The 27702-nt window shown below is 38.7% G+C and overlaps 1 protein-coding gene across 4 annotated transcripts in view; it reads right to left on the bottom strand.

Moving 5' to 3' along the window:
- The window catches only part of LCLAT1 (lysocardiolipin acyltransferase 1), a 132937-nt gene that overhangs the window by 72418 nt on the left and 32817 nt on the right, over positions 1-27702 (bottom strand). For all 4 annotated transcript variants that reach the window (XM_014951034.1, XM_014951032.1, XM_014951031.1 and 1 more), the window contains 2 exons: positions 9534-9702; positions 5656-5854 (listed from right to left, as the gene is read on the bottom strand). In XM_014951034.1, coding sequence (XP_014806520.1) covers positions 5656-5854; positions 9534-9698 — 364 coding nt within the window. In that variant the 5' untranslated portion in view covers positions 9699-9702. The remainder of the gene's footprint in view (positions 1-5655; positions 5855-9533; positions 9703-27702) is intronic.

Here is a 27702-nt window from a genome sequence, read left to right as displayed (position 1 = left end):
GAGTCTCTCCCACGGATGCATCACCTCTACTGCAAGTCAGAAACTGTGGGGGATTTTCCAATTCCATCCCTCTCCCACAGGCCAGCATCCTCTTCAGATGCTCCATCTCCTTATGGGAGGACCACAGAAGTAACTCAGCTAAGTCACTGATGAGCTGATCTGCACAAGATGCTGCATAACCCACTGATAATGGCATAGGAAGGTGACCTGGGAAAACACACTGTCCTAATCTGACTCTTATTTGGTTTGGACAAAATAAGCACATCTCTTCATCACTTGTCATTTATAAAATGAGGAAGAGATAAGGTCAGCATCTGATCTCACTCTTTCGATGTGCATTTTGGAGAGGCAAAGGGGGCAGACAGAAACAGGAGCCCTTATTGTCTAGAAAGGGTAAGAAAAATTTTAATGGAAGTCAGGCTAATTTTTTTTTTTCCCCTGACAGAGTTGAGAGAATTTCTGTGGTATTAATCTGAAAATACTCCTATTATGTCTTTCCTGGATCATCAAACAAAGACAAGAGCCAAGCTGAGAAACAGGCACCTAAGCCTCTTGTTTCCCACAAAAAATGCATGTAGAGTTTCTGGCAAATTAAGCCGCATTTTTGCTTCGAAGTATAATCCTTCCCTCACACTTAAAACTTCTTCAACAGAATCCTGCGTTAACTGTCTTGACTGTGAACAACTGGTAGAATAACAATTGTGCTTTCCATTAGAGAGCCTACTTTTCAACTGCTACTTTAAAAATCACGTAGGATAACAACTCCAAGGTAATTAAGTCTGGCAGCTCATAATTGAATTGCTAGAAGACAAAATGTCACAGCTCCTCAACACTCTCGTTTCAGTCTATTTTAACGTAACAAAGATACTTGAGGCATAAACTACAGCAGAAAGTTCAGTCGGTTACACGTCTAATTTTTTAAACCAATAAGCTCTATTGATAAGAATTTGGATGCAAATCCAGCTATAACCCGAAGACAGACACTTTCTGCTGAAGTATTTATATCTCCACCCTTGGAAGGGGCTGTGGCAGCACAAACACTTTCATACTGATATAAAGGCACCCAGATTCCCCACAGCGTCCAGCTTTAACTATGCTCCAATTGAGTTAAGTGCTCAAATTTTCTAGGCTTAGCGACACCAATATTTTACTTCATGGTAGCTGATCCATCATCGCTGTCGGTGTGCACGCTCTCAGCCCGTGGCAAAGGCAGGATAATTTGAGTTGTTTTGCCCTGCTTCATTGAAAACTAAGATGACTCAAATTACTTTGAATTGGCTTCAGGCGAAGCTCACACACACGGACAGCTATAATGGATCAAGTGACGTGCAGGAGAAGATTGGTGGGGCTAAACCCAGTGCTGAAAGAGCACAAGTCCTTTATTTTTTTATTTTCCCCTGGCACTTAACACACCAAGAGCCAAACCTAACTTGAGCCTTTGAGAGCTGCAACACGAGTGACCGGATGAGTGAAAAACAACTAAAGAGCTCCTACATCTTCCAGTCTCTTCAAGAACAATGCTAGCCACAGAATAACTTGAATACCGAGATAAAGATCTGGAAGATTTATGGTTATCTCTGCTCCTGACTACTCCAGGTGTCCCTGCTTTGCTTACTCTGCTTTTTCCTTTATCACCTTGTTCTTTCCTAACCTGTTCCTGCCCTACTCTGCTCCAGCTACAACTCCCTGCTTTATCAGTCTCAGTTAGCCCTCTTAAAAATGGTAACTCTTCAAGATATGTCCACCAATGGTTCCTGCAGCACCTGCAAACTTTACATGTGAACAGTGAATCATGGTATTATTTATCTTTTCCATCTTGCATTAAGAAAAACCAGGGTGTATGTTATCTCACATAGCAGTCATGCACTGACACTAACCCCTCTGGTTACCCTCTCACATTTTCCATCAATATCTCTGAGACTCCTCAAATTAAAGCCAAATTCTAATTTATTTTTCATGTAGACGTTGAGGCACTTTTAACCACTACATCCAAAGACTACTGCAAGCCCACCAATAATTAAAATCCTATTTAAAACAACAAACACATGCGAATTGCCCATCATTAAAATACAACTCTATTTCCAGTGAAGTCTTCCTGGTCATATCACAACAAGACTTTTACAAATGAAACTATTAAGATAAAAAAAATTAAAAGAATACAACTAACTTCCAGTGATTATCTGGTCATCTGACACTATGACATATGTTCCCTGGTACCTACTCAAACAGAATGTATTCCACAGCATGTGCTGAACACAACTGCATCATCATCTGCATCACTTCCGATGCTATTCCTTATTAATTAAGAACGGGTGAGAATATAAACGGTACATATCTATCACAAGTACTGTAGAGAAGTCCTGTTTTGTCAGATTACGCAGGAAACTGTCGATGCCATTAGAAATTCTCCTTGAAAACTGACACTGCAGAATGTGTCAGGAGTTTCTGGTGATGTCAGATGAGAAACTGCAGCAACAGCTAAGAGCTGAGCCGTGCTCCCCCGAGACGCCGACTTTGGCAAGTAGTACTGAAACGTTGCAAGAATGTTTCTGAAATTGAGATTACTGAAATGTAATACTTTTTTTTGAAAACTTTATTGCGCACCATTTATCAAGCCAAAGCTATGGTTCCAGGAAGAAAGGACCATCTGTTTTTCTTTGGGCTTCTTTTTCTTAAGGCTCACCTTTAATCAATTTAACATTTTTTCATACATTGGAATGCAAAGAATTAATAACTTAAGAACTAGATAAGTGACTCAATGCTTCTGCTTGAAATACTGACTCCTCTGATTTTAATTATAATTAACTAGAAAATTACTGCCGACTTGTACTACATACTCATTAAGTCTGATAACTTTATACTTTTAACCTACAAAGGGTGCAACAACGACTCTGATTCTTTTTGCATCCCAAGCATTGCCCTTCACCTACCAAATATACCACTTGGATCAGCATAAGCTCTCATAGGCCTATTTTTACACCCCAACTGGGATAGTACTTGTAACAACAAAGATGCATTGCTTAGTATTCGCAAGATTTTCAGCAACATGGAAATTAAAGCGTTGCATTACGAACTGTATCTTACACATGATTTTAAAAAAATGCTTGTAAAAAAAAAAAAAAATCCTCTGAAAGACCAGAAAAAAATGCACTGAAAACAATACAGTACATTCATTCAAATATTTCTCAAACTCACAGCAACATTACCATTAGGTAAAGATTTATTAAAAGTTGCATTTAGCCAATGTATCAATACTTCCATAATAACTTTCGACTATATACAACTAATCATATAGATAAATAAAAAGATGAAAGACATGATGAAAGTAGCCGGTTTTATTTCCACCAATATTGCAACTTAAATGACCAACATCTGAAGCATCAACTATAGCTGCAGTGCATTGAAACTGTTTGGTTGATTTCTAAGTTATCTTCCTACCTTTACAAGCTCATAAAATAAACAAAACTTCCACATGAAAGCACTGGACACAATTTAAGAAAAACAAAGCCAAAAATTGACAAATACCTATTAAAAGTCTGGCACATAACACAGCAGGGCTATCAGAGACAAGTAGGAGAAATTCTACTTTTACTAACAGGATTCAGGGTTGTCCCCTTTGGACACCACTTTCTGCTATATCACTGCCTCACCAAACTTCATACAGATCCGTGATGAAATCTTCCTCTGTCAGTCTTAATTTCATCCAAGGGTCTCCCCTTTCAAATGTCCCCTAACTACGTAGCTATACAAAATACTTCATTTTTGCAAGAATCTACCACCCAAAACACAGGCTGACTGAACACCGAGACGTGTATTTCTAAGGCGTCTTTTCAGAAATGCTATGGTAGAATAGAAGCTGAACATTTATTATTTTAGACTATCAAATTATGGCTTGAGTGAAGGACATAGTTTAGCTGGATTCCTCTCCTGTGACTAATAATACATCATTAACAGTCTACTAAAAAATAAGCTAAAATTCAGAACATTGCAACCAAAGTACTAAAAGCCTGTATATTGTGGAGGCTACTTATGGATCTGGCATATAAATAGTGGTTTATAACACTAGAGAACCAGTACCAAATCCACTGCCAGAAATTGTCATCCTGTAACACAAACAAGAGGAGTAAGTGTCTGCCTGTGCCACCTCTATCATCACTGCCCACAAAGTAGAGTAAGAGCCCAAAATTTCATTAGCAGCTTAAGCTACCATCGTGGTCTGCTACACTGACCTGCCACAGCTCCATCTGCCTGAGCCTACTCATCAAATCTATTAGATGTGTTCAGTTTATGCACAGAACTGAGAACTGGGGGGAAAAAAGATAAAAAAAAATTAAAAAAAAAGCAACCTTTAAATAATTCCTGACACTTTCAGGAACCAGATTTTGCCAAGCATAGCATGGCATCCAAGCTCATGGAGCAGACCTTTCAATTTTATTAAAGGCATTAACAAGCATACATACAAATGTTTTGTTACCAAAAAAACCCCATATATATATATATATATATGTTACTTTTGAAGAGATAAGCCTATGAATCTTTCAGACCATACTTCTGATTCCATCTTCCATCATTGCTTTAAAAGTTGCAGTTGGAGCTGATTCCAAGATTTCAAAACATCTCTGCTGTATTAAGAAAGATCAAAATTTTATCTAAATAAGTATTTTCTTATTTCCTGTAACATTAAAAGAGATGTCTTTTGTCAGGTAAAATTGACCTCAATGTTTGATTGCTAGGGAAAAAAGTATGCTACCAAGTTGCAGCTCTTAAGAGGACTAAAGGGCCAACAAGTGAATGCAGTAACAGTGCAAGAGTATGAGAGTTCCTCCGTATGGAATCCTGCCAAAACTATCTGTTAAGATAAATGGCCTGACAAAAAGGGAACCATAAATAAGGTTACTCTTTCGACATCATAAAGCTGACGCATATCCTGCCCAAGCTAGTTTTGTATAAAACAGCAAATAAATCTAAGAGATAAATAAAATGCAAAGAGATGCTTTTATTTCAGATAAGTCTGCCTATTTATTCAGAAACCATTTGTGCAACAATTTCGGCCTATCTGAAATGATTTCTCTGAGTATGGGCAACTCGGATCCATTTCCAGCCTATATTACTATAAATACTGATCATTTCATATCCTGTACAGCATATTTTGCGTAACCAAGTTCAATTTAAAACTACAGTTATTAAAATGAACCATCAAATTTGCAACTGCCTACAGGGCTTTTTCTTTCTTTCTTTTTTTTTTTTAATCTTCTCAATAGTATAAATTGGATAATGAAGAAAGAAGCCTGATGAGAGCATTTGCAATGTGGGGTGAAATAGCACCAAAAACAAAGTGTTGAAAGAGATGTGGAAAGGACTCATAAAATCTTTTTTCATGATTTTGAAAAATTCTTCAGTATGTAAAGCAGAAATATTTTTACCTACAAGCAACAGCAGCACATGTAGTATCTTTTAAAAGAAATGCTTATGCACGTAATCCAGGTGTCCTTCAGGAGATTAATAGTTTAATCGCTCAATATATCCATATTTTACACAAGTTTTCTTAAAAATACTGAAATAGAATTTAAAAGTAGTTCATTTAACAGGGTATGTACAGTGCTGTGCAAAATTTAAATGCATTTTCCTTTCAAAATACAAGGTTTAGTGACCTACCAAATCCCGGAATGCTTTTGAGACTGGATTTGAGACAGATTTTTTCAAGTCTGAGGTAGCTGTATCGCAGCAGGCAGTTCCACAGGAACATCCAGTCCATTCGGGTGCGATGGTTCATGATAATGACACTCCTTTCTCCAGGAACAAATCCGTCACCAGTGACAACCACCTTGGCACCAAACACCATCTCCAGCAAGGCCTAGAAAGAATATCTCAATATTATGGCTTTACTCTCAGAAGAAAAGCATCAGCCCATTAGCAATAAAAATTAATTTGAATTATATCATTTCGCTTATTCACACATATTACCACTGGTAAACAAATTTCTGACTCTTTTCCAATAAAGCAGCCAGCTTTTCCACAGTAACAGTCAGCTGTTTAATGGAAAAGAAACAACAATTGAATAGCACTTCCTGAAAGCCACTCCTTTACAATGTCCAACATTAAATTGACTTTTCCCCTGTTTTTCCCTGAATACTACCATGCAGGAATAAAAGTACGGCAATCAGTATGGATTATAATGTGGTAGGTAAAATCTAAGGACAGATTAGCTACGCAAATAATCTATTGTTCCATGCTGTCAGGGCTGGAAAGGTATTGAAGCTGCCTGGCTTTCTGCTTGGGTCCAAATGGTCAATGTGGTTGTGCTTGACTTCCACCTGCAAAATTGGCTAGAACCTAATGGCAGAAAGAGGAGCTGAGGGAGAGAAACCCCAAATAAGTTGAATATAGTACAGAGATGCAGACCTAGGCCTGCGCAACTCCACAGTGCTACCTCGAGGCCTAGGCCTGGGGCTGGGCCTCCACCCCACAATTTGCAAAAATCATCAACCACCAAAACGCTGGCACACAGTCATTGAGGAACGGCCATCCCAAAGCACGGAATAAGCCTCAAACTTGGAAGGACACAAGCAAGAGGCCGGGCAAACAGCTTTCTCCATTTTGTCTCAACAGCCAACGGTGCTAGAAGCTCACATATAAAACATGTTTCTTGCTTTACCCCCTAATGTGGCTCTAAGGGGTCAAGTTATAAACCATGGGTTGGTGGTATATCAAAAGAAAAAAAAGCAGGCAAGAACTATGCACTAAGTTTAAGAGGGCCTGGCTTCATAACGTGGACAGCTGGACCATAACCATGTAACTAGAGTAGTTGTACATAACCGAGCCCAACAGGACGCTCTATCCATGTTTCCACCACAAAAATCTCTCAACCACCAAAACAAGGTGGCCACATACAAACTACCTATTGAAAATGGTTTCTGATCCTTGGACACTCCCAAATCATGCAAGAAAACGTTCGGAAGAGCTCTGGTTGGTTACAGCAACAGACAAAGCAAATAATTAAAAACTATGGATGACTGAATGCTAGTGCCTTGCAACCTTTTAATATCTAGTGCAAACGCACAAAATCCCAAGAAATAGGAGGCAGACAACAGATATTCCCTAGACATATAACTTAAGGCCCTAACGTTAGGGTCACTGGCAGGACACTGTCCAACCCGGCACAGAAAAAGGAACCACAAAACACATCGGACATCTAGAGGTATAAACTTAACAACTGGGCTTACAAAAAAAACCAAAAGCACTTCAAATTACCTTCTTACCTTCTCTTCCCCATTCTTCTTCCAGAAAAATATAGAAAAATAGCAAAGCCTGGGGATTTAAACAGAGCTCTAGCAAGTAAACTAGCTTCCTGTTCCATTCACATCTCTGCCACCTCTGTACCACAGAACCTCAAAGAACACAAATTTCTCAGTTGATGTCAACTGTAAAACTGAAATGACATTCTCACAGATGCAAGCAGCTTGATATCTCCAAATGAAAAGCAAAAGGTATTTACCATCAAGAGTAACTATGGGCCAAAGCACAACAGGACATACAGCTCAAAATGGTAAACTTGTTATCTTTTCAGAAAAGAGAGAAGCAGCCTTTTTTGATAGTTTAATAAGAATCTTTTTACATATTTAACATCTAGTTTAACAGAATAACGAACAGATGTCCTGTTCTACATACCATAATGCTAGCATAAGCCAAACTAAACTGAAAGAGTTAAGACCCACTCACTGTCCCATCCTGCTGACCCTGCTAGAAAGGAAATAATATGTGTCAGAGGAGCGAGGAAGGTGGAAGTTTCTTATATCTACAGAGGTCAGGGACAGAGCTTCCCTGCTGGAGACCAACTGGTCCAACATTAGGTTTATTGTTTGGAGACACAAACCCAAGTACTTGCTTGTCCTGATTAACAATGGATAAGTGTAAGGACAAAAAACTAATGCAGACAAGGTTTGAGCCTCAAAATGGTTGGGTGCAAAATCTTTTTTAGACCCTTTCCTGAACCTAAATCCCCAAGATTCCTTTAAGACAGAATCCTGTTCACAAAAATATTCAAATTATTTTAGTTTAGGTTCAGTGTGGAGTGAAATCAAACCTCTAGACTGTAAATTATCACAAAATAGTGTACTAATCCAGAATTATAAAGCCAAGACAGCTAATCTAATAAAAGACCAGTACTTGATTTGGGGGAGTTTGCCTTTTTATAAAAACTGGGAGATAAATAGAAAAAGGGTCGATTTTGTGACACTATCAGTACTCAGCTAAACTTCATAATGACAAGAAATAACAATCCCTCTATTCCCTTTACTGGTAATTATTTTTTCCTTCCTAATTTCATCTCATTTAGTAATGATGAAAAGGACAAAAGTTTTAGAACGTGAAACAGCTCCCACTCCTTTAAAACACAGAAGACAGAAACAGAGAAAGCTGCAACTATTTGTTATGTAATAAAGATAAATCTTCCTTTATGCCACAAGATACACATTTCTGCACGCCAATAAAGCATTTTACTTCAGAAAAAGTTAAACAAATCTTTAAAGGCCTAGAGGAACAAAGTCCCTTGTTTTTTTGAGAATGGATGAAGAGACAGATACCATTCATACTGCCTTTCCTCAGGAACAATTCAGGGAAGAGCTTTGTTATTGATTTCCAGACTCCTATAGCTATAAAGTTGATGCATTATAAGTGAGGAAGACTTCTATTCTAGGGAAAGTTATTCTTTTTCATCTGAAATCATTTATCTCTAATTCAACTACAAGGACTAAACTCTAAGAAGACTGAGTAAGAGAATAGTGAAGGTCAGCAACAATGCACCAGACAGTGAATAATATCCCTAATTATTTAGTTGGAGCACAGTCAAAAGGAAGAGTTTATAAGACAACTCATTTAGCAAGTTTAATTTAAAAAAATCCTCCTGCTTACGAGTGCTTCACCTACTCTTCTCTGATCAGTATCTAACTGGCACTAGATGGAGATGTCACAGAAGGTATTTTCAAGAGTCCAGTAAACCAATGCATTAGCTTACATATAAATTAAACCGTGGAAGAAGAGAGGGACTGTAGATGGGCCCAAGATCTGCAACCCTGAGCTAAAACTTAAGGCTCCACAAATAGTGTGTTAAGGCCTGTTTTGACAAAAGCAATTATTTAGTTGGAGCACAGTCAAAAGGAAGAGTTTATAAGACAACTCATTTAGCAAGTTTAATTTAAAAAAATCCTCCTGCTTACGAGTGCTTCACCTACTCTTCTCTGATCAGTATCTAACTGGCACTAGATGGAGATGTCACAGAAGGTATTTTCAAGAGTCCAGTAAACCAATGCATTAGCTTACATATAAATTAAACCGTGGAAGAAGAGAGGGACTGTAGATGGGCCCAAGATCTGCAACCCTGAGCTAAAACTTAAGGCTCCACAAATAGTGTGTTAAGGCCTGTTTTGACAAAAGCATAAAAACCTTAAAAAAAAAAAAAAAAAATCAAAAGCGTTAGTGAGAAAACTAAATTGTGGGATTAGGAACAGTTGCCCAGAACTTAAACCACAACTTACCACTGGGAGTGTGAGCCAAGTGGCAACAATGGAATCGGTGATCCAACGATACCAGGCAGGTGAGATGAACATCAAAGGTAGAAAAGGACCAAGCATGAATATACTTCCAAAAAAACTTCCCAAGAATAGTGCAAGTACGAAATATATCCCTTTCCATGACACCATGGCTCTGAAAGAGAAAGTTGGCATTACGTTAGAGAGAGAAACAGAAAGTAATTATTCTTCAAGTCCATAGGTCCAGTTTGAGGTAATATTCCTCCTTTATTTCCATGGCTAACAATAAACAATGACAGTGTATGCAAACAAAATGCAAAATGTTCCAGCTCAGAAGCAGCAGTAAGAGAACAACTTTATAAACATGGTGATTTGTAAAGTGCATCAGGATACTAAAGGGGTCATAAAAGTATCAGCTACATCATAATTTCCTCCACTTATTACAATAAGTAGTTCCATTCTGAAATCTTCAGCAAGCTATTTTTATTATCCAAAGGTACAAAAGAGCTTATATTAAAAAAGATTTATATTAAACTTTTCAGCTATTATCTCTGTTACTGGCAAACTATTAAAGTTTGCGTTTTCTGAAGACAGGGAATTTTGGTTTTATGTTTCTCCATTTTGTTTCTTTTTGCTGAACCCAACATTGCAGAAACTCATCTTCCTTCCCCATCTAACGAGGGCCTGCGCATGACCCACTTCAGAAACCACTCAAACCTTGCAGGACTGGTTTCAAACAGCAGTTCCCTTTTGATCACACCGGGGCAGGCAAGCAGCAGCCAAAACCTCCAAAATCACCCTGATTTACAGAATTTGTGACTTTTCGAACTCTGCTGTACTTCAGCTGTCCTTATCAGTTATTTTCCAGCTTATTCCACAAAAAGACAATAGCCTTCGGTTTTTAAGACGCTAGTCTAGACTTGAAATATTTCAGTGTCTGCACTATCAGCTCGACTCCCTTATTATAAATTGAAATGTACAGTGTATGGAGCTCCTTAATGCATTACAGCAGAACACTCAGCAATCCTCCAAGCATTTGTAATAGCTACAAGCTTTCACAATTTAGCAACTACTACCAGCTATGACAAAGCAAATGTGGAAATATCAATTATCTAAATTAGGGCCTAAAAATAGACTGGTTTCATCTATTTAGGACTCAACCAATTGTTTGTAAAATCAAAGGTTAAGCAGAAGTCACTTTTCAGTCATTTTACTATTTTAGAAGCTAGAAGAGCTCAGATAGACAGGACTTCAGGACAAGAAAAACAGGAAGCTGGTGCTTTTAATTTGAAAACAAGCAATGGAAAAGTAATCTATTAAGCCTTGTGTACTGTAACACACATGATTTATCTCAAGTGTGTTTTGTGCAATGTCCATAGCAATAATGTTTGCACAGCAAAGTATTCAAAAGTCAAGAAACAGCAACGCTAGTGTTGCTAACACATGGATTTGCTTCTGCTACTTCATGTTGACAAGTAACTAGAAAGTAGCTCTATTTTGGGATACTTTTAGGTTTAAACAATTTCTGAAACTGCACATACCTGGAGGAAGGCCAAGAGAAGAGGTCACGCAAATTTGTTAATGGCAGAAGGATATACGAAGCTGCATTTAACCCGACTTCTGCAGCATAGCAAAAAAGTAATACTAAATACAAATGTTTGCTAATAGCTATATATCAGAAAGATTTTAACACAATGAAATTTGAATTCAAACAAATTCATATTATTTACATGCTGAAGTACAGAGCCAAACCTGTCCTGCCAAAAGCAAGAACTAAATAACCAACTGGCCACACGTGCACACACTAAGTAGGATCAATTTTAACATATGAAGAGAACATATGAACATCCTCGAAGAGATTGCTCTGAAGAAATAATGCTCCAACTGCCTTCTTGTATTTGTTAATGCAAACCTGCATGGGGAAGTCTGAAATAAGCTAGCAGAGGACAAAGGAAAAAACACAGAGAAGGGCAGAAACAACAGAAAGGGTAGAGAAAAGCATGAATTGCAGCAGGACTAGAAGAAAAGGCCTTCTCCTGACATATGAAGGTTTGAGACTTACTGCAAAAAGCAGCAGAAAGGATGGAAATTCAAAGTGCTTGATCTAATCAAGCATTTTTTTTTGAGGAACACACGCAGCAAAACAACTGGAAACATCTAGGGACTGCTTTCTGACACGTAAAATTCACGAGCAAGCAGAGGACATGAGTTTATTGACTCCGGTCCTCCGTGAGGCTGCTTAGAGCCACCAGTCACTGAGTCAAACGCTATGACACCCCCCAGACAGACACGCCGGCTCCAGGTGGCCACCAGACAGGATGGAGGCACACGTTCCACTTCTTCCAAATACTCAATGAGTGCAGACGGGTAACCACAGGGTTAATGAGAGAAGATACAGCTCCCTCATCCTCCAAGACTCTTTGGACATCGATGTAGGTCGCTTATTTACAGGCTGAGCTTTTTGGTTTACATTGGCCTTTCCCTCAAATTGTAGCTCAGAGCCAAGTATTTAAGAAAAATCTTTTCCGTATTTTATGGGAAAGACTGTCTCATAAACAATATTTTTTTTTTTTTTATATGAAGGTATCTGAACTATGGCAAAGACCTGAGGAAGTTCTGAAGTTTTCTCTTCTTCACCACTTTGTTTAACATTGCAATATATACATATATAAGTTATAATGCATTCGACTGGGTTAAACACTGTTGTGTTTATTTCCAGACACAATAGATAATCATGTGTGTTTTGAATCAATGTCATTGATCTCTCTTACAGGCATGTTTTTAAAGCATGATACATACCATATTTTGCTTATGTGTAATACAGTACATATCTTTGCACATATTACCTAGGATACACAATTACACATTTATCTAGAATAACGGAAAGACTTTGTCTCTGAATTACCTCCACCACAATAAAGCACATATGATGCAAACAGGTATGACAACAGAAAAACAATTTGCTCTTAACGAATTTGAGCAAAACTGCAAAGTGAGAAGCCCATGACAACTTGAAGAACTTCTGGCAGAGAGCAACCATCCAGCTTGACTCCTGAAATAACGCTCAGCAACTCATTTTAGTTACAAAGTAAAACTGTTAATGAGCTCACCCATCCAATTTTCTTTGTGGGTACACCTGGTGGAGTTACAGCCTGGACAACAGGTTACAGGAGTTAAAATCCATCTGTCTATGCGTTTCAGCTGAGAAACATTTATATAGATTCTCGTTGTAGCCAGGACAGGTATCCATCACAAGCCCATGTTGGCTGTCAGCAGAAGCATTTCTTGGGGTATGTTTAGAACACGGCGGGCAGAGAGAGAAGGCTGACGGCCCAGGTTGGACCTGTCACACTCACTAGACCCAGTGGACTGCTGAAGCCATGTGCCCTCTTCAACTCAAGAGCACTAGCACCTCCTTGGCTTGGAGTACAGCAAATGAGTTTGTAAACTGTACAGAGCCAGCTCTGCTCAGACAAAATAATTAGTCACGACTTTGTGTCCTACCAAAGCTTCCATACAGCGCTCTCGTGAGAGCCCACCTGGAGTACTGTGTCCAGCTCTGGAGTGCTCAGCAGAAGAAGGGCATGGACCTGTTGGAGCCACAAAGATGGTCAGAGGGCAGAAGCACATCTCCTATGAGGATAGGCTGAGAGAGTTGGGATTGTTCAGCCTGGAGAAGAGAAGGCTCCAAGGAGACCTTAGAGCAGACTTCCAGTACCTGAAGGGGCTACAGGAGAGATGGTGATGGACTCTTGATCAAACAGGATGAGGGGGAACAGTTTTAACCTGAAAGAAGGGAGATTTAGATTGGTTATCAGGAAGAAATTCTTCCCTGTGAGGGTGGTGAGACACCGGAACAGGTTGCCCAGAGAAGCTGTGGCTGCCCCATCCCTGGAGGGGTTCAAGGCCAGGCTGGATGGGGCTTTGAGCAACCTGGTCTAGTGGGAGCAGGTTGCCTAACTTCTTCTGCCTGTCCTTCCTCAGCTCCATATCCTTACCTTTTCCCTTCCCAAGAGCAATCCCTCTCCCAGCACCACATCTTCCATCGCAAGGCAGCAGTACCCCTCCCATACGATCCCCATGGCAATCCCAGCTCATCCGGGCAGGCAAGGAGCAGCATGCTCCCAGTGGCCACACAGCCTGCTGAAGAGGAAAACCATCATGCTGAGGGCCATGTGGATGGCATGCTGGCTTGCCAGCTAATGAGTCTATGCTTATAAATACTTAAAGAGTGGGTATCAGAAGGATGGACCCAGTCTTTTTTCAGTGGTGCCCAGGAACAGGACAAGAGGAAACAGGCACAAACTTGAACACAGGAAGTTCCACCTAAACATGAGGAGGAACTTCTTTCCTGTGAGGGTGGCAGAGTCCTAGAACAGACTGCCCAGAGAGGTGGTGGAGTCTCCGTCTCTGGAGATGCTCAAACCCCAGCTGGACACGTTCCTGTGCAACCTGCTGTAGGTGGACGTGTTCTGGCAGGGGGTTGGGCTAGATGGTCTCCAGAGGTCACTTCCAACCCCATATCATTCTGTGATTCTGTGAGTCCTGCCAGGCTCTGCCCACTGGTGTCCACTTGTGTTGGCACTAGAAGGCTGTGGTACCCAATTTACCATTGCCTCAGTCACCTGAGGGATGAACTCCCAGACACCTCCTACCAAAGACAACAGGGAATTGACTCTATTATCTTCCTCTCACATCTCTCAGCCGCTTGAAAACCCGGTCTGCAATCAAAGTATCCTTATAGATATCTACGTCAGCCATCCCAAACCTAACATCTGCATTAAACAAGAATATGTTGTATTCAACAAGTAACAGCTACAAATCAATGCAAGATACAAGTCTGCAACTTCAAAACATGATTTAAAAAACCCCCAAATAACCACAAAGGGAAAGAAGTACTTAATGAGGACTTGTAAAATGATCTAAAAAAAATTTGAAAAATCTCAAAACAAAGAAAGCCGGAGCTGACTCATGTCAGAGATGAGACACCCAAGAAATTAATTGAAGGATTCAACAGGAAGTCTGAATTACAGAACCCAAGCATTTTCAAAGTACAGAAGTATTCCTTTACTGCTGCTGACAACTCTCCCTTCCTAAGGCAGCCATCACTCTCAACACTGGATTTAGCATGTATTACAGCCTTTATGCATCTTAAAACATTTAAGATGCATAAAGCAATGCGACTAAAGCACCTCCATTTGCTGTGTGGGTCAGAGCTGTGGGGAGACAGTCAAAATTAGTTTTAAGATTCAGGCTGAAAGCCGCAAACAGTGAGAAAGGCAGCACCCTCTTAGTGGGCTGGTAGTTCTTCATCTATTTTGTGGCAGAACTCCAAGTTATTGGGGTACTGTACTTCACATGTGCTCGTTGTCATAGCAGAATGAAAACATGCTCTGTCTCCAGGTAACGGGAAACAGTCATTCTTAAAATACAATTCTTGTTTTACATTTCAGTCAATTTTAAAAATTCTTGGCTACGATGGAACAAATTGCTTTCCAAAACAGTTGCATTTTTGTGAACTTCATCTTTACTAGAATATTTTCTTGAAATTATTTCAATATTCTATGCAAAACAAAGTGTTTGCATAGTAACATAGAGCAGAGGCATCTTCCTGTGATCGTATTTCGGCTTGTTTAACTTATCATCTACATGCTTTCATTCAAGGTACAGCTGGAATGACAGACAAACCACAGCTTGTTACGATGATGATTTCAAAGGGTTTTAAACAGCCTGTTCTCTACAACAAAACTAGTTTTTCTTCATGACTGTTTCTATGGCTTGGAAATGGGCAAAGAATGCAAAATAAGTTTATCTGGTTAAAAACAAAAAAAAGGTTCTTTTAAAATTAAAGGTGCAGAAGTTTCACAGTTATCAAGACTCCACATGCTTCACATTTCCTTAACAGTTCCTGGCTAATTCAAAGTTCTTTGTACAAACAGGTCAATACACCTCCCAAGTTCAACGTAAAACAAGATTTAACCTACAGTATGGAATTAAGCAATACTACCTGATAAACAGAGCCAACTGCCTGATAACAAGAGTGATTTTTAAGAACTTACTATTATGGAGTCAGCAAATCGGGTTTTATTACGCTACTGAAAAAACAGAGAAATGCTCTTTAGTGCCAATAAAACACCATTGTATTATTACCGGTCAGTGCATTTCCATTCAATCAGCACGGGCAATAAAACCACATGTTCATTAGTCTTCAAGAACTGAATGGGGAATACTAGGCATTGCGTTTAATTCTTCTTTCAGCCAACTATGAGTGGAAAAGGTAAACTTTATCTTCAATTAAAATCAAGCAGAAACTCAGAGAGCTCACGATGCCTCTTCTCTGACAGTTCTGCAAAGAAAGCTGGCAGTTAACTGCAAACTGACTTAACTGAGTTCTGCATTTCCTCTAAATCAAAGAGGTGAGCGGGAAGTTCCACCTCCCCTATTCAATTTTACATTCTGAAACATACTTTCCAAGTCATAGGATTGAATTTTCACAACAATTTTTAAAACCTGTCATCATTGGGCTTCAAGGAGGTGGGCAAGTGAGGAACAAAGATTGTCAACTTCCCAAGTGTCCATTAAACAAGCCATCAAAAGAATGGCTCAAACTTCTTACTCGTTGACTAATTTTGAAGGTTACTAAACAAAATCACCTAGACAGGAGCACAAGCAGCTGGATAACCCTTCCCAGCCTGCGAGACAAGTAACACAGGGGGCTCAGCAACCACCAAGCAGGTGGCCAAGTGACAAAACATCAGCCAGGCAGACAAAGTTTCAGTGGAAATGACCCATCCTGGCAGAACATTTCTAGTCCAACAATCTCCAGGCTTTTCTGTTTGAGCATTTTATGGGGTTTTTTTTCATAACAACATTTCAAAGGAAATCTTTACCAATTCTTGCAGTCAGAGTGAGAAACTACCTTCTATGTAGTACCGTATTTTAAAAAGAAAATTGCTTACAGCAAGCTTTTGTGGACTGACTCAATTGTATTTCCAGATCTACAACTTAGGCCATCTCTTTGATCATGTAACTTCTCACTTGTGCCTCAGTTAAAAGAACTGCAGAAATACCAGAGGTTATATGGGAAGCGATGACAGGAAGGAGCTGAATTATGAATAGCACAGATATCCACTCTAATCAGTAGCCCACACGATACAGGTAAGAAACTCTATCAGCTTCCACAGACCTCTTTAGGAACTACATTTTATTTCTCATCCCTGTCTTGGGCACGTCAATATTTTATGGAACATACAAATACGGCATAGATCACTATCACAGGAAAAAAATGTGAAGAAACGGGCACCTGACCATTAAAACTACTTCCCTTTTATTCACTTCTTACATTTAAAAACTTCGAAGAGATTTAACACATGTATCGTAAAACAATATAGGTCAGGGCAATAAAAGATAATTATCACCACAAACCACATCCCTGACCCTCTCTAAGAGTACAGCAGATACTAGCTTACACGTGCACAAAATAAAAAGTACAATACTCACTAATTTCCGTAAATGTTACCAATAAAATATGATTACTGCTGCATCTTAGAATTTATTATCTCTTTTATTTGCCAAGACTTAATCTGACTATTATAATTCAATATAAAAATTAATAGAATATTTAATTTGTTCTTCCAAGTAATTGTGTCTTTCCAAATGCAAAAAAAACTGGCTGAGATTTTTTGCAGTACAGCCTTTAGACACTGTAAGCAGGCAATTCAGATATCAAATCAGTCTGGTGCTTTTTCACTCTTGTTTACCTGTACTCTTTCCACTGTTGCTCCAGACAACCATTTAGACCAATAAACCTTGAGTGAGAGCATGAGCTAAGGTATTTAAAATCATTTATAAGAAGGTATCAAGCAACAGCTACAGCCGCTTCCTGAAAAAACAAAAAAAAGAATGATTTATGGAAAAGTAGCTTGCTTTTATTCCTTGCTATATTCAGAAAATCTAGATGAATTGACAAATTTAAGCTGCTGTAGGAAAAAAATGCACAAGAGCTTTTCCTAACAAAAGCTACCTCATTTTTTATTATGCATATTGCAGGCACAAATAATTTTAAATTACTTCTTCATGGCTTTTCATGCATATAGTAGTTCTCTGTATTATCCTTTGAGTTACTGTGGCCCCACAAGCCTGTATTGAACAGCAATCACGAGAAAAAGTGCACTGGCTGACAAGTCATCCAAAATACATTCAGCAGATGAAGAAGAGCTGATGTATTCCCTCTATCCCTTTCATCCCATCTTTAAGTAAAACCAAAAAAACATAACCTTGCAACACACACAGAACAGTGGTCAGTTCTGGAGTTTTACTAGGTATATTAAATAAAACCTTCATTTACTAGGCATATTAAATAAAAAAGCTCTAGGTTCACTCTACAAAAAAAGCTACTTGTGGTCAATGGCTGGAAAAATCGAAGTCCTTTGGTTTTAAAAGTCTACAACAGACCAAAAAGCTGAGCAACTCTGATAGATAACAAACCCAAGTCAAAATTATGAAAAAACAGATAAAACATTCCACTTTGTAACTGAAGATGTTATAAACAAACCAATAAATCAACTTTTTCCCATCCCCCTGCATAAGAGCATTCCAGCACTTTAGGTCACAGCTATTCTTGGTGGGGAGGGGTGGCATTCATAATTTCAGAAGTGCTTGTTTCACAATAAAATCCTCAGCTGGGGAACAGAAATTAAGGACTCCAGGCTGAAGAACAGTTACTCAAAGACAAAACTACTTAGTAGAGAGTTCAGTGGAGTATCTTAAAATCTCTGCTGCTGGTGCTGTACCAAAATCACTCCCTGAGAACGGTGAATGCTCTTCAAATTATTGATATGCAACTGCAACGGAGCCTGAAAGTACAATTTAAAAAAAAATGCTGAATTTTCAAGGTTCTAAAAACCTTGCTGCGTTCACCATTTCCAAGATAAGTTCTTTGCTCTACTTACAGAACAGTAATTCACAACTCCTTTTTGTGCACGGACACATCCATGAAACTTCTAATGGCTTTTTCTACCCTCATCAAGACAGAATCTTCTCATTGGGTTAACAACTCAAAAGAAATACAGGAGACGGGTATGAACCAAATTCAAACAGGCTGTGAAAACCACCGGCCATCACTACGACAGTAACAGCATGACGGAAAACTTTTGATAACTCATCTTATTCCGGAGACTATAATTATGAAAATAAAAAGGGGGAGATGTGAAAAGCAGGCTTTCAGAGGCCGTAAGCAAAGTACTCGACTTGGAGAAAGGTTCACTGAGAGCTCTGTATTTGTGACCACCCTTTAACAAAAAACACACTCAGTTTTAGAACAGAATATATTAACCCAAGTTAAGTCCTCCTTTAGCAGTTATGATGTGTGCTACAAATGCAGGTACAAGTGAATTTGATTCTGGATGGGTAACTTTACAGCGTGGTTTGGGGTCTTTCCTTTTAACCAAAGCAGCTTTTTTTTTTCCTTTTTATCTTTTATACTATAACATCCATCACCTGTAAAACAATGCCAATTGCTTAACTACTTTATTCCTTTTCTTAGCAGCACGTTACATGCTATAAAACTTCAGCAGGCCCCATGTTAAAAACCCAAACACCAAACTCACTGAAGTCAGTGAGGCTCCACCTAAAATCCATAATCTAATCTTGCAATTGATTCTATCTACTCTCAGAATTGTTAAAGGGTTGCAAAGGAAAACTAGAGGCTTATCTTCATTTCCTGACGTTGTAGGTCATTCTGGCTAAACCATACTTACACGAGAGATGGAGCACAGTGTCTACAGACAAATTTATGTCACTTTTTTTTTATAATAGTAAATTGCTATTACCAATTGCATATGACTCTGCTATCCTTAAAGTATATTTCCAAGACAAATATCAAAGAAAAAAACATTTGCAAATAACGTTTAAAATGTTCTAGCCATTTAACTGGAAAATTCCATACTTTAGACAACTTGAAATCTTGCAGGACTGCCTTTGTATCAGGAATACTCAGCACTTTGAAATATACTTACACCTCAGCAAATATCACGTGTTTGTAACAACTTTAAAAGCCACATAAATTGCAGTTTTCTAGTGAGTTGTGCTTACAGGCTGGCTGCTTTCCAAGGTAAGCACAGCAGAAACAATAGATCAGTTACCTGGCAGGCTTCAAAGCAAAAGAGGAAAAATGCAGTAGTTCTGCAGAAAATTTACCAATGTTTCCCTCCCCATTAGATGCAGCAGAAACAGTTTATTTTGCATTTAATCAATTTCTGGACATGAAATCCTGTTTTCAAACTGTTATGCTTTGGTGAAGATGGAACACCCAAAGCGATATAGCCAAAAACCACACGTTAACAAACTTCTGCCCCACTACTAACGAGTAATATTTCTGCTTCAAGACTTTACACAGTGAGAGCTGAAGTTCTGCTGTGCTTTTTGGAGCCTTCTAGAGAAGAGTCTTCAACTCTGGTTTCCATAGCCCACTAGCAAGATCAGTGAACACCATATCTGGGTATTTCTAAGATTACGTTACAAACCAGCGTTAAGAACTGCAGCTTTAACCCCGTCTTCAGCTCCGTAATTCATTCTTTCTACCAGCTGCAAAGGGAAGCTGCTCTTCTGACAGAATTCCAAAGGGACTTCCCTCAGGGCTTCAAGGCGATCCAGCTCTTCAAAGCCATTTTCTGACAGAGAATTTCACAGCGTAAATCCTTCCTCCCCGCGTCTGCCCGGTGCTGTGCACAGACGCAAGCTTGGCCCGGGAGGACGCACGGCTGAGTTGGAGGATCTCAACTGGAGCTAATAAAGCTCCTCCGTGTCTCAGCAGGGATCCTCAGCCCATGCCCAGCCGCAGGCTGATGCAGATACGGTGCTTCTGCTTCCAGGGCTACCCAATCTCATTCTAATAAACACACTACGGTTTTTTTCTTCAAACTCTAAGCATTCTCAAAGACAGCAAATGTTTTACCAACATAGTATAATTCAACCACTCGTGTTTCTTGTTGAATTACTTTGGTTCCTCAAAGAAATGACTGACCCTTTGATTCTTCCTTGTAAATTGTTTTGCATTTACAGGCAAAGGACTCAGTGCTATTAACAAATGAATAACAAAATGTTTTGCAGGAACGTTTAGCAAGGTCATTTTAGGCTATAACAAATTACCAGTATATGAAGGTAAATAAAGTCATTCAGTGCTGAAGCAACCAGGTAGGTTATCTGCCAGTGCTTATGCAACACTACTAAGCAGCCAGAAGACAATTGAAAAAAGCAGCATCTGAGAGATAGATTTTTAGCTTTTTAGCTTTGTATTATATAAAACAGTAGCTCATTTGAAAGAGAATCTCAGTTTGTAATAGTTTGCCAGAACTGAAAGGCGCTTATAAAAAAGAATTAAAAGCAGTTTAATAGGTGTTATATTTCCCATTGCAAAGACCAAGTCAATGTTACAGTAAGAATGAGTTTCATGTCAGCTGCAAATACATTTGGCAGTTGCAGATTCATTAGACAGACACACTGTTAACAGACAAAGAGATGCCAGGCAATTCAAGAATAAAGCATCCATGAAATGATTACAGACCAGCAAGTGACCTAGTCAGGGAAATAACCCCTTATAGCTATTCAGGGACTACTCGATTTTACACGTGTGAGCAAGGCTCTAGCTTAACAAGAGCTATTAGGGGGAAAAAGGGGGGGAGGAAAGAAGGAAAACCTCACAATAAATTCTGGGGCATTATCATAGACCAACCGACCGCTTCCAGTCTCCAACTCAACACCACTGACGTGGCTAAAAAATTGCCTTGAAAGCTGCAAAGTGATAGGGGAAAGGTACAAAAAGAAAGAACAACTTTTAAAAAGACTGTGATGTCGAAGCAAAAAATTGTTTGGATAGTTAAGAAAACTACACTGTTCTTATGTTGGGGATGAGAGGTCAGAAGATAAAGAACAGCCTGACATACACCAAAACTATCAGGTGGAAGATAAAAGAGACAGGTGACGAGGTAAACATAGTCTAGAGGAGATTATTTATTGGTATCCCTTCTCCCCCTTAAAAGAAATAATAATAAAAAAGGATTATAAGAGGAAATGCAATGACTCAATCTTTGCACTAGATAAATCATATCCAAAAAAGGAAGATATTACCCAGATTTGGCTGTGCAGAGCATGCTACCAGAAATATCTAAATCAGGAATCTTCCCATAGCTGTTTCTGTAGTCATGGAACATGTTTAATATCAGCTGTATCTAGACTTTACATTAAGATCAGACAGATTTAGAGTTAATGATCTAGCAATTCATTATAAGTACTTTTTTTTTCCTTTTTATTTTTCTCTCTCCCTACAAGAATTTCTCTTCCAAGAAGATGTAGCATTCTCTCAGTTATTTCCAAGTGGGAACACACCCTAGCATATGTTTCCCCTTTTACCAAGTGCCCTGACCTTTCAGGAAGAAGATTATCCAAAACAAGAGAATTCCTGGAAAGAATCTGCTATTTCTGATTAGTCTACTAATATCACAAAAACAGAAGCTAGAAGAGCTTATTAATGAGCATATTTTACAGCTTGAAGGTAAGTGAAGTACCTGGGCAACTGGCTAAGGTTATATATGAGAAAGTGTGTACATCTTTCCAGTTGCACTTGCAGAAGAATTCCCAAATGCAACCACAGCTCCTGAAATGCCTTTAACGAGTTCATTCCAATGGGCATTGTGGAAGTGATATTTCTGTTGGGGAGATTATAAATCATGGACTTGTCAAAACCAAATGCTTACGACATTCCCCTTCCCTCTCTTCCTCATCAATTTGAGGCTTCTCCCTGTGTCTCATGAAAGCAAACACACCGCTGAAACTCTCAGCGCTCCCAAATAACCAAAGGACAGTGTATCTTTACATACTGGGACACTCTGCATTCAGAAAATGCAGCCTCAAGAAAATTAGTCCCCTTCTGGTGTGACTGTAAGGCATGCTGAGGCTAAGAAAAAAAACATCACAAACACAGCTATAAAGTTGAACACAGAAGTGCCAGCATTAAAAATAACAGCACTGATGATGAAATAGTCTTATGGCCCAGAGCTAAGTGACATTTTTCATCTGAGCATCAAACAGACAGCTATCTTATCCTACATTGAGATGTTCAGCTCTGAAATATTTTTGTTGCCAGCACGACCATCAAAGCAAACAGCTTGGTAAACAAGAGCAAGAGTAGTGATGGCAAATAACACAACACGTGAATCAAAGACACAATATCATGGAAACTATTTAGAGAAGCTAGAGGTACAAGACCTTCCTCAAACAAGGGGCAGTAAAATTGTTCCAACTCTTTACTAAAATATTATGAATTATTTAACTGGCAGTTGGGTCAACTTGCCGTCTTTCCCAGAGGCGTAAAACCAGGACAACGTGCAGGGATGGTGCTTTCCAAGCTCATGGGCAAACTGAAAAGTATGTGAACTTCTATTCTAGTGGAGGCACCTAACTGAGAAACATTCCTATCCTACCGAGCAGGGTCTTCAACCTACTTCTCCACAACAGAACTAAAAGAAGAGCCCCCGTGACAAGCAAGGTGAGGGTCTGCCTGTCTCCTCCCTTCAGCAGGTCTACCTTGAGCAACAACTGAGGCACTAACACCTCTGAAAAAGTTAAGCTGTGAATGTTAAGTTAAAAAAACTTGATTTTGACTTTCACAGGGGAAGATATGCGGGCATGAGTTTCGAGTGCTTCCAGTCTTAACAATAAACATGATTTCTTGTATGTACTTTGATCAGAATTTATGCACGAGCACTGTCTTCCCATGAGGGTAGCTCTTAATATGTAGATGGCCTTAAAAGCTCTGCACAGAAATACACAGAGGACTATATTGTTTTACTTAAAGACTAAAAATATTTTTTTAATAGTTTAAATAGAAGATAAATGTTTGCAGCTTCTACTATAGTATCTACAAAAGTGCTGTGAGAAAAAATGCTAGGCTGTTACAGTATTAGTTATATACTTGGTTTAACACAAATAACTCAGATTAAGACCATAATTTCCCAAGGTTAAAAGATATCATTTTTAATTTTACGTAAGGTTGCTTAACACTCAAAACTTCCCTCTCCCACAAATCATTTTCACCTGCTTCTGCTGCTGTCACAGATTAACAGCCAGAGAGAGGGAGGGCAGAAAGAACCAAAACAAGGCACCAGTGGGACTAAAGGAACACACTGTGTCCTAGGGAAAGCCTAGAGCTATTGGAAAGCCCTGTATTACAGCTACACAAGGCAAAACAACATGCCTTCTAACAAAGACAACTTGAAACCAATTAGAAGGTTAACATACGGATTCAAACATATATAAGCCTGAGTTTTCCATCACCCCTCCTTCCCAAGAACCCTCGTCTAACCCACGGAAGGAAGGGTAAAACTGGTGGTAAAAAAGTTTTCAAAAGTGCAGTAAGGACAAAATTTGAAAACACCTCAAGGAAACATGGATTCCTGCTGAGCACAGTTTTCAACAACAACTAGGATTTATTATATTGAATTATTTTTTTTCCAACATAGACACAAGCTACAACAATTCAGCCACAGCTGAACGTTCTATTGAACCATTACAGTAAGAAGAGAAGCTTTCACAACAACTTTTTTAATAAGATCTCTTCTTTTGGGATCAAACAGATATATTATTAAAGTAATGCTGGGAAAGGGCATCGATAATGGAATAAGTGATGTCAAGGATTGCTGAGCAATTAAATCTGATAAGTAGTTTTGATGTATTGACGAAAACATCACAACTGAATATTCAGAAAAACATACTGAATACAAACGTTCATGAAACTATTCATTAAGCCTTCACTTTCCCTCTGCCCTGGATTTGAATATATCAAGCAATGTAAACAACCTTCTACATCAATATTTAGAAAAGTTTTATGGGCAATGCGTACGGTAATTTATTTTTTAATAAAGATACTACTACCCATACTAAATATTTAATCCAAGTTCTCTTTTAATTTTTTTTGCTATACAGAATGGGGAATGGGGTCGGGGGGAGAAGCTTAAGTGACACCTTTGTTAGTTCCTGTAGTAAAAGGTAAGGTAGGAACAGTCACCAAAGCCAAGATTTTTAGATCCACCTTCACCAGTTTACTGTTACGACAAATTAACACCCTTTTCAAAGAGTGCCCTGCATTAACACAGCCACATGAATGCTGTTTGGTAGCAGCTGGCTGGTCAAACGCCACGTGCAGAGCCCTGCACCGCTCCCAGCACGTGCCACTCTCATATATTCCCATTTGGCAAAGGATGTGGAGTTAAAGCTGCAGTTGGTTCTTTGAAGGGAATCATCATTATGGGATAAAACCAAAAAATTCAAAGGATCAAGGCTTTATCACGGCACAACCCATTTTCTAAATAAGTTTCTAAAAACATCTGATGAACCTTCCCATTGATTTCCTTGCAGAAGGCAAAACACTTCTTGTACACGTACTACAGTATTTACAATCAAATAATCTTTAAAAATGGCTTATGTAAATAATAAAGCCTCTCATTGTAAATCACATCTGAGTCCAGTATTAGGTTTTATTTTCTCCTTTTTTCTTTTTTAAATTAAACTTTCCTCCATAGAAACATCAGCAGTTATGCCTGTGGTGGAATGGGGTAGGAAGTTCACACACAAAGCTCACCCACTGACTAGGCAGCGATGACAGGATTTGTTAAATATGCATTTTCTCACCTTAAAGGTATCTCGCTGGAACAGCCTGAGCGCAAGAAGGAAAAGTAATGGTCTCTTGGCAGCACATATAAGCTGCCATTACTGTGATGAAACATTAAACCACGAGCAGCTGCCAGAGACGTGCTTATGTAAAGGAACTCGTTTCTTCAAGTGTTTTAGCTTAAATAGGTACTGAAGTCAAAAGAATTGAAGTAATTTTAATTGCCTTCTAGGTCAGTTTTCACCTCTTTTGTACGTATATTACAATAACAATATTGTGTTTGTGGAGAAAGGGCTTAGTTGTTTATTTTTTTTCCGAATCTTTGAGAGAAAAGATTAAATTGAAAAGAAATTAGCTGTCTTCTGCTTCATACCAGCAAAGTAGTACAGACTTTTTAAAATCCGGGATCAAAACCACCTTATGCAATTTTGAATTTGCCGTGCCTCGTACCAATCCATCAAAGAAGGATTTCCTTCATTTAATTTTGGGCATTTACATAAGTGCCTTAAGTTGGGTCACTGCAATTATTTCCCCTCGTTCCCCATCCCATCTCACTCCATTCAGAAGGTTGATCCTATAATCTTATTTCACAAAAAAACAACTCCACTTTCTTCCTTTGAAGCAGCAAATATAGACAGAGCTTATTTTCATGGAGGCTTGATCTACAGGGGGTTAATATTTTAGAACTTATGAGTAAAATTTGCAATCACAGTAGGAAAAGCTAAAGAGGCACTTAACCTCAGGGATGCTGCACTCTCCTCACATCTTTGTGACATTAGAACCATCCAAATGCAAAATACTGTGCAGGCAATAATTTTTTTTCAAGTTTTTCTTCCAAGAAAAAGGAGGGAAGGAACAGGGTACAGGATGCCATGGAAGAGTTTCCTGTCATGAATAAAGGTTTTCCTACTAGAACATACAATTATTGTTGCACACCCACACAGCTTAGACTTTGGAACAGGGTTTTTCAGCAAATAATGAATCATAGAATGGTCCAGGCTGGAAGGGACCTCCAAAGGTCATCTAGTCTGACAACCCCACAGTCAGCAGGGATACCCCCAACTAGACCAGGTGAAGTTTAGCCATTTCAGATTGTTTTAGACATTAGTTGAAGACCTGGGTTATCAGACCCACTAACATTTACATATAAAAAGGATATGAAGCGACAATGACAATTGCTATTTTTCTCTTTACATACAAGAAATGACTAAACACACGCAGAGTCATAACAAACTTCAGCAATGGAAAAAACTGTTTGCAAAAGAGCTCCCTCTTCAGTTTTATTTCAGTTTGTTCCTGCTCACTTCGGCAAAAGATTATTCTTTCATCAATGCCACCAGAAGACATTTGGAAAAACTGGGCTAGATTCAAACTGTCCTCCTCAAAGTTTAAAGCCAGAAGATACCATCAGATCATTTAATCAGATGTTTATGGAAGGCTACTCAATTCAGTTCACTTGGCCAACAACAGTTTGGCCAGAACAACCTTCCAAAAGCTTGCCCTATTTGAAAATACCAGCACGTGGATATCTAAAACCTCCCACTATTATGCAACCTATATTTTGATTTAATAATTTTGTTTCCATAAAGATAACTGCAAACTAACCACGAAACTTCCATTTTTATTTAGATAAACTGGACAAACATAATATATCATGAAGAGCTAAACAAAATGCATTACAAACACTACTGAATTTGACCAACCAAACTTATTTTTCATATAACCATATGTATTCAAAGGCAATCCTATGTCAGATGCACACTGGGCAAGTATCACTGTGACCACTAGAATTTTCCCTTAACGAGTCCTATTTTCCAAAGAAATTATAAATTTTACAAAAAGTAACCTACAGATGATAAAACACACATCAGGCAGGAAGACTCCCTACTCACCATGCTGTGAGAATAACTCATTACCCTTAAATAGTCCCAAAGATCTATAAGTAATTACTTATGCCATGAGTACCTCAACCTCCTACCCCATACACACTCATTATATATATATATACACAAAAACATATATTTAAAATGTGTTAGTAATAGGCTACCAGTCCTTAATAATGGTCTATTAAGTACAGTCATTACAGTGGCAACATTTAATAGATAAATAAATAAACAGTCACTTTGATTCCAAAAATTATCTTTGTTTTGTCACAACAGTTTTATTCACTGCATAATTTTTCTCCCAACTCAGGAACAGTCACATTTGTCTCCAGTCAAATTATTCATAATTGAAAAGAGTAAACAGTGACCAAGCTGGGAAATTTAGTTAGTCGAGGGACTTTCTGAGCATGCATCTAATTTACAAGAACTTGGCCTTTGAACAAATACTTAGAGCTATTTATACATTCAGAGACAAGAATACAAAACCAGCATTGTAAAAATCAAACACAGCAAATTTTTCCTCTGGGTTCCTACCCAACAAAAAGCTAAATAGCACATATCGATAATACCTCAAAACAAGCGAAGAATTTACACTTGACACACAGAAATGCATAAATAAACCTAAATC

The sequence above is a fragment of the Calidris pugnax genome, unplaced genomic scaffold, assembly GCF_001431845.1.
Source record: "Calidris pugnax isolate Ruff unplaced genomic scaffold, ASM143184v1 scaffold24, whole genome shotgun sequence".
NCBI lineage: Eukaryota > Metazoa > Chordata > Aves > Charadriiformes > Scolopacidae > Calidris > Calidris pugnax.
The sequence above is the reverse complement of the archived record's forward strand: the minus strand, read 5'-3'. Positions and strand labels throughout refer to the sequence as shown.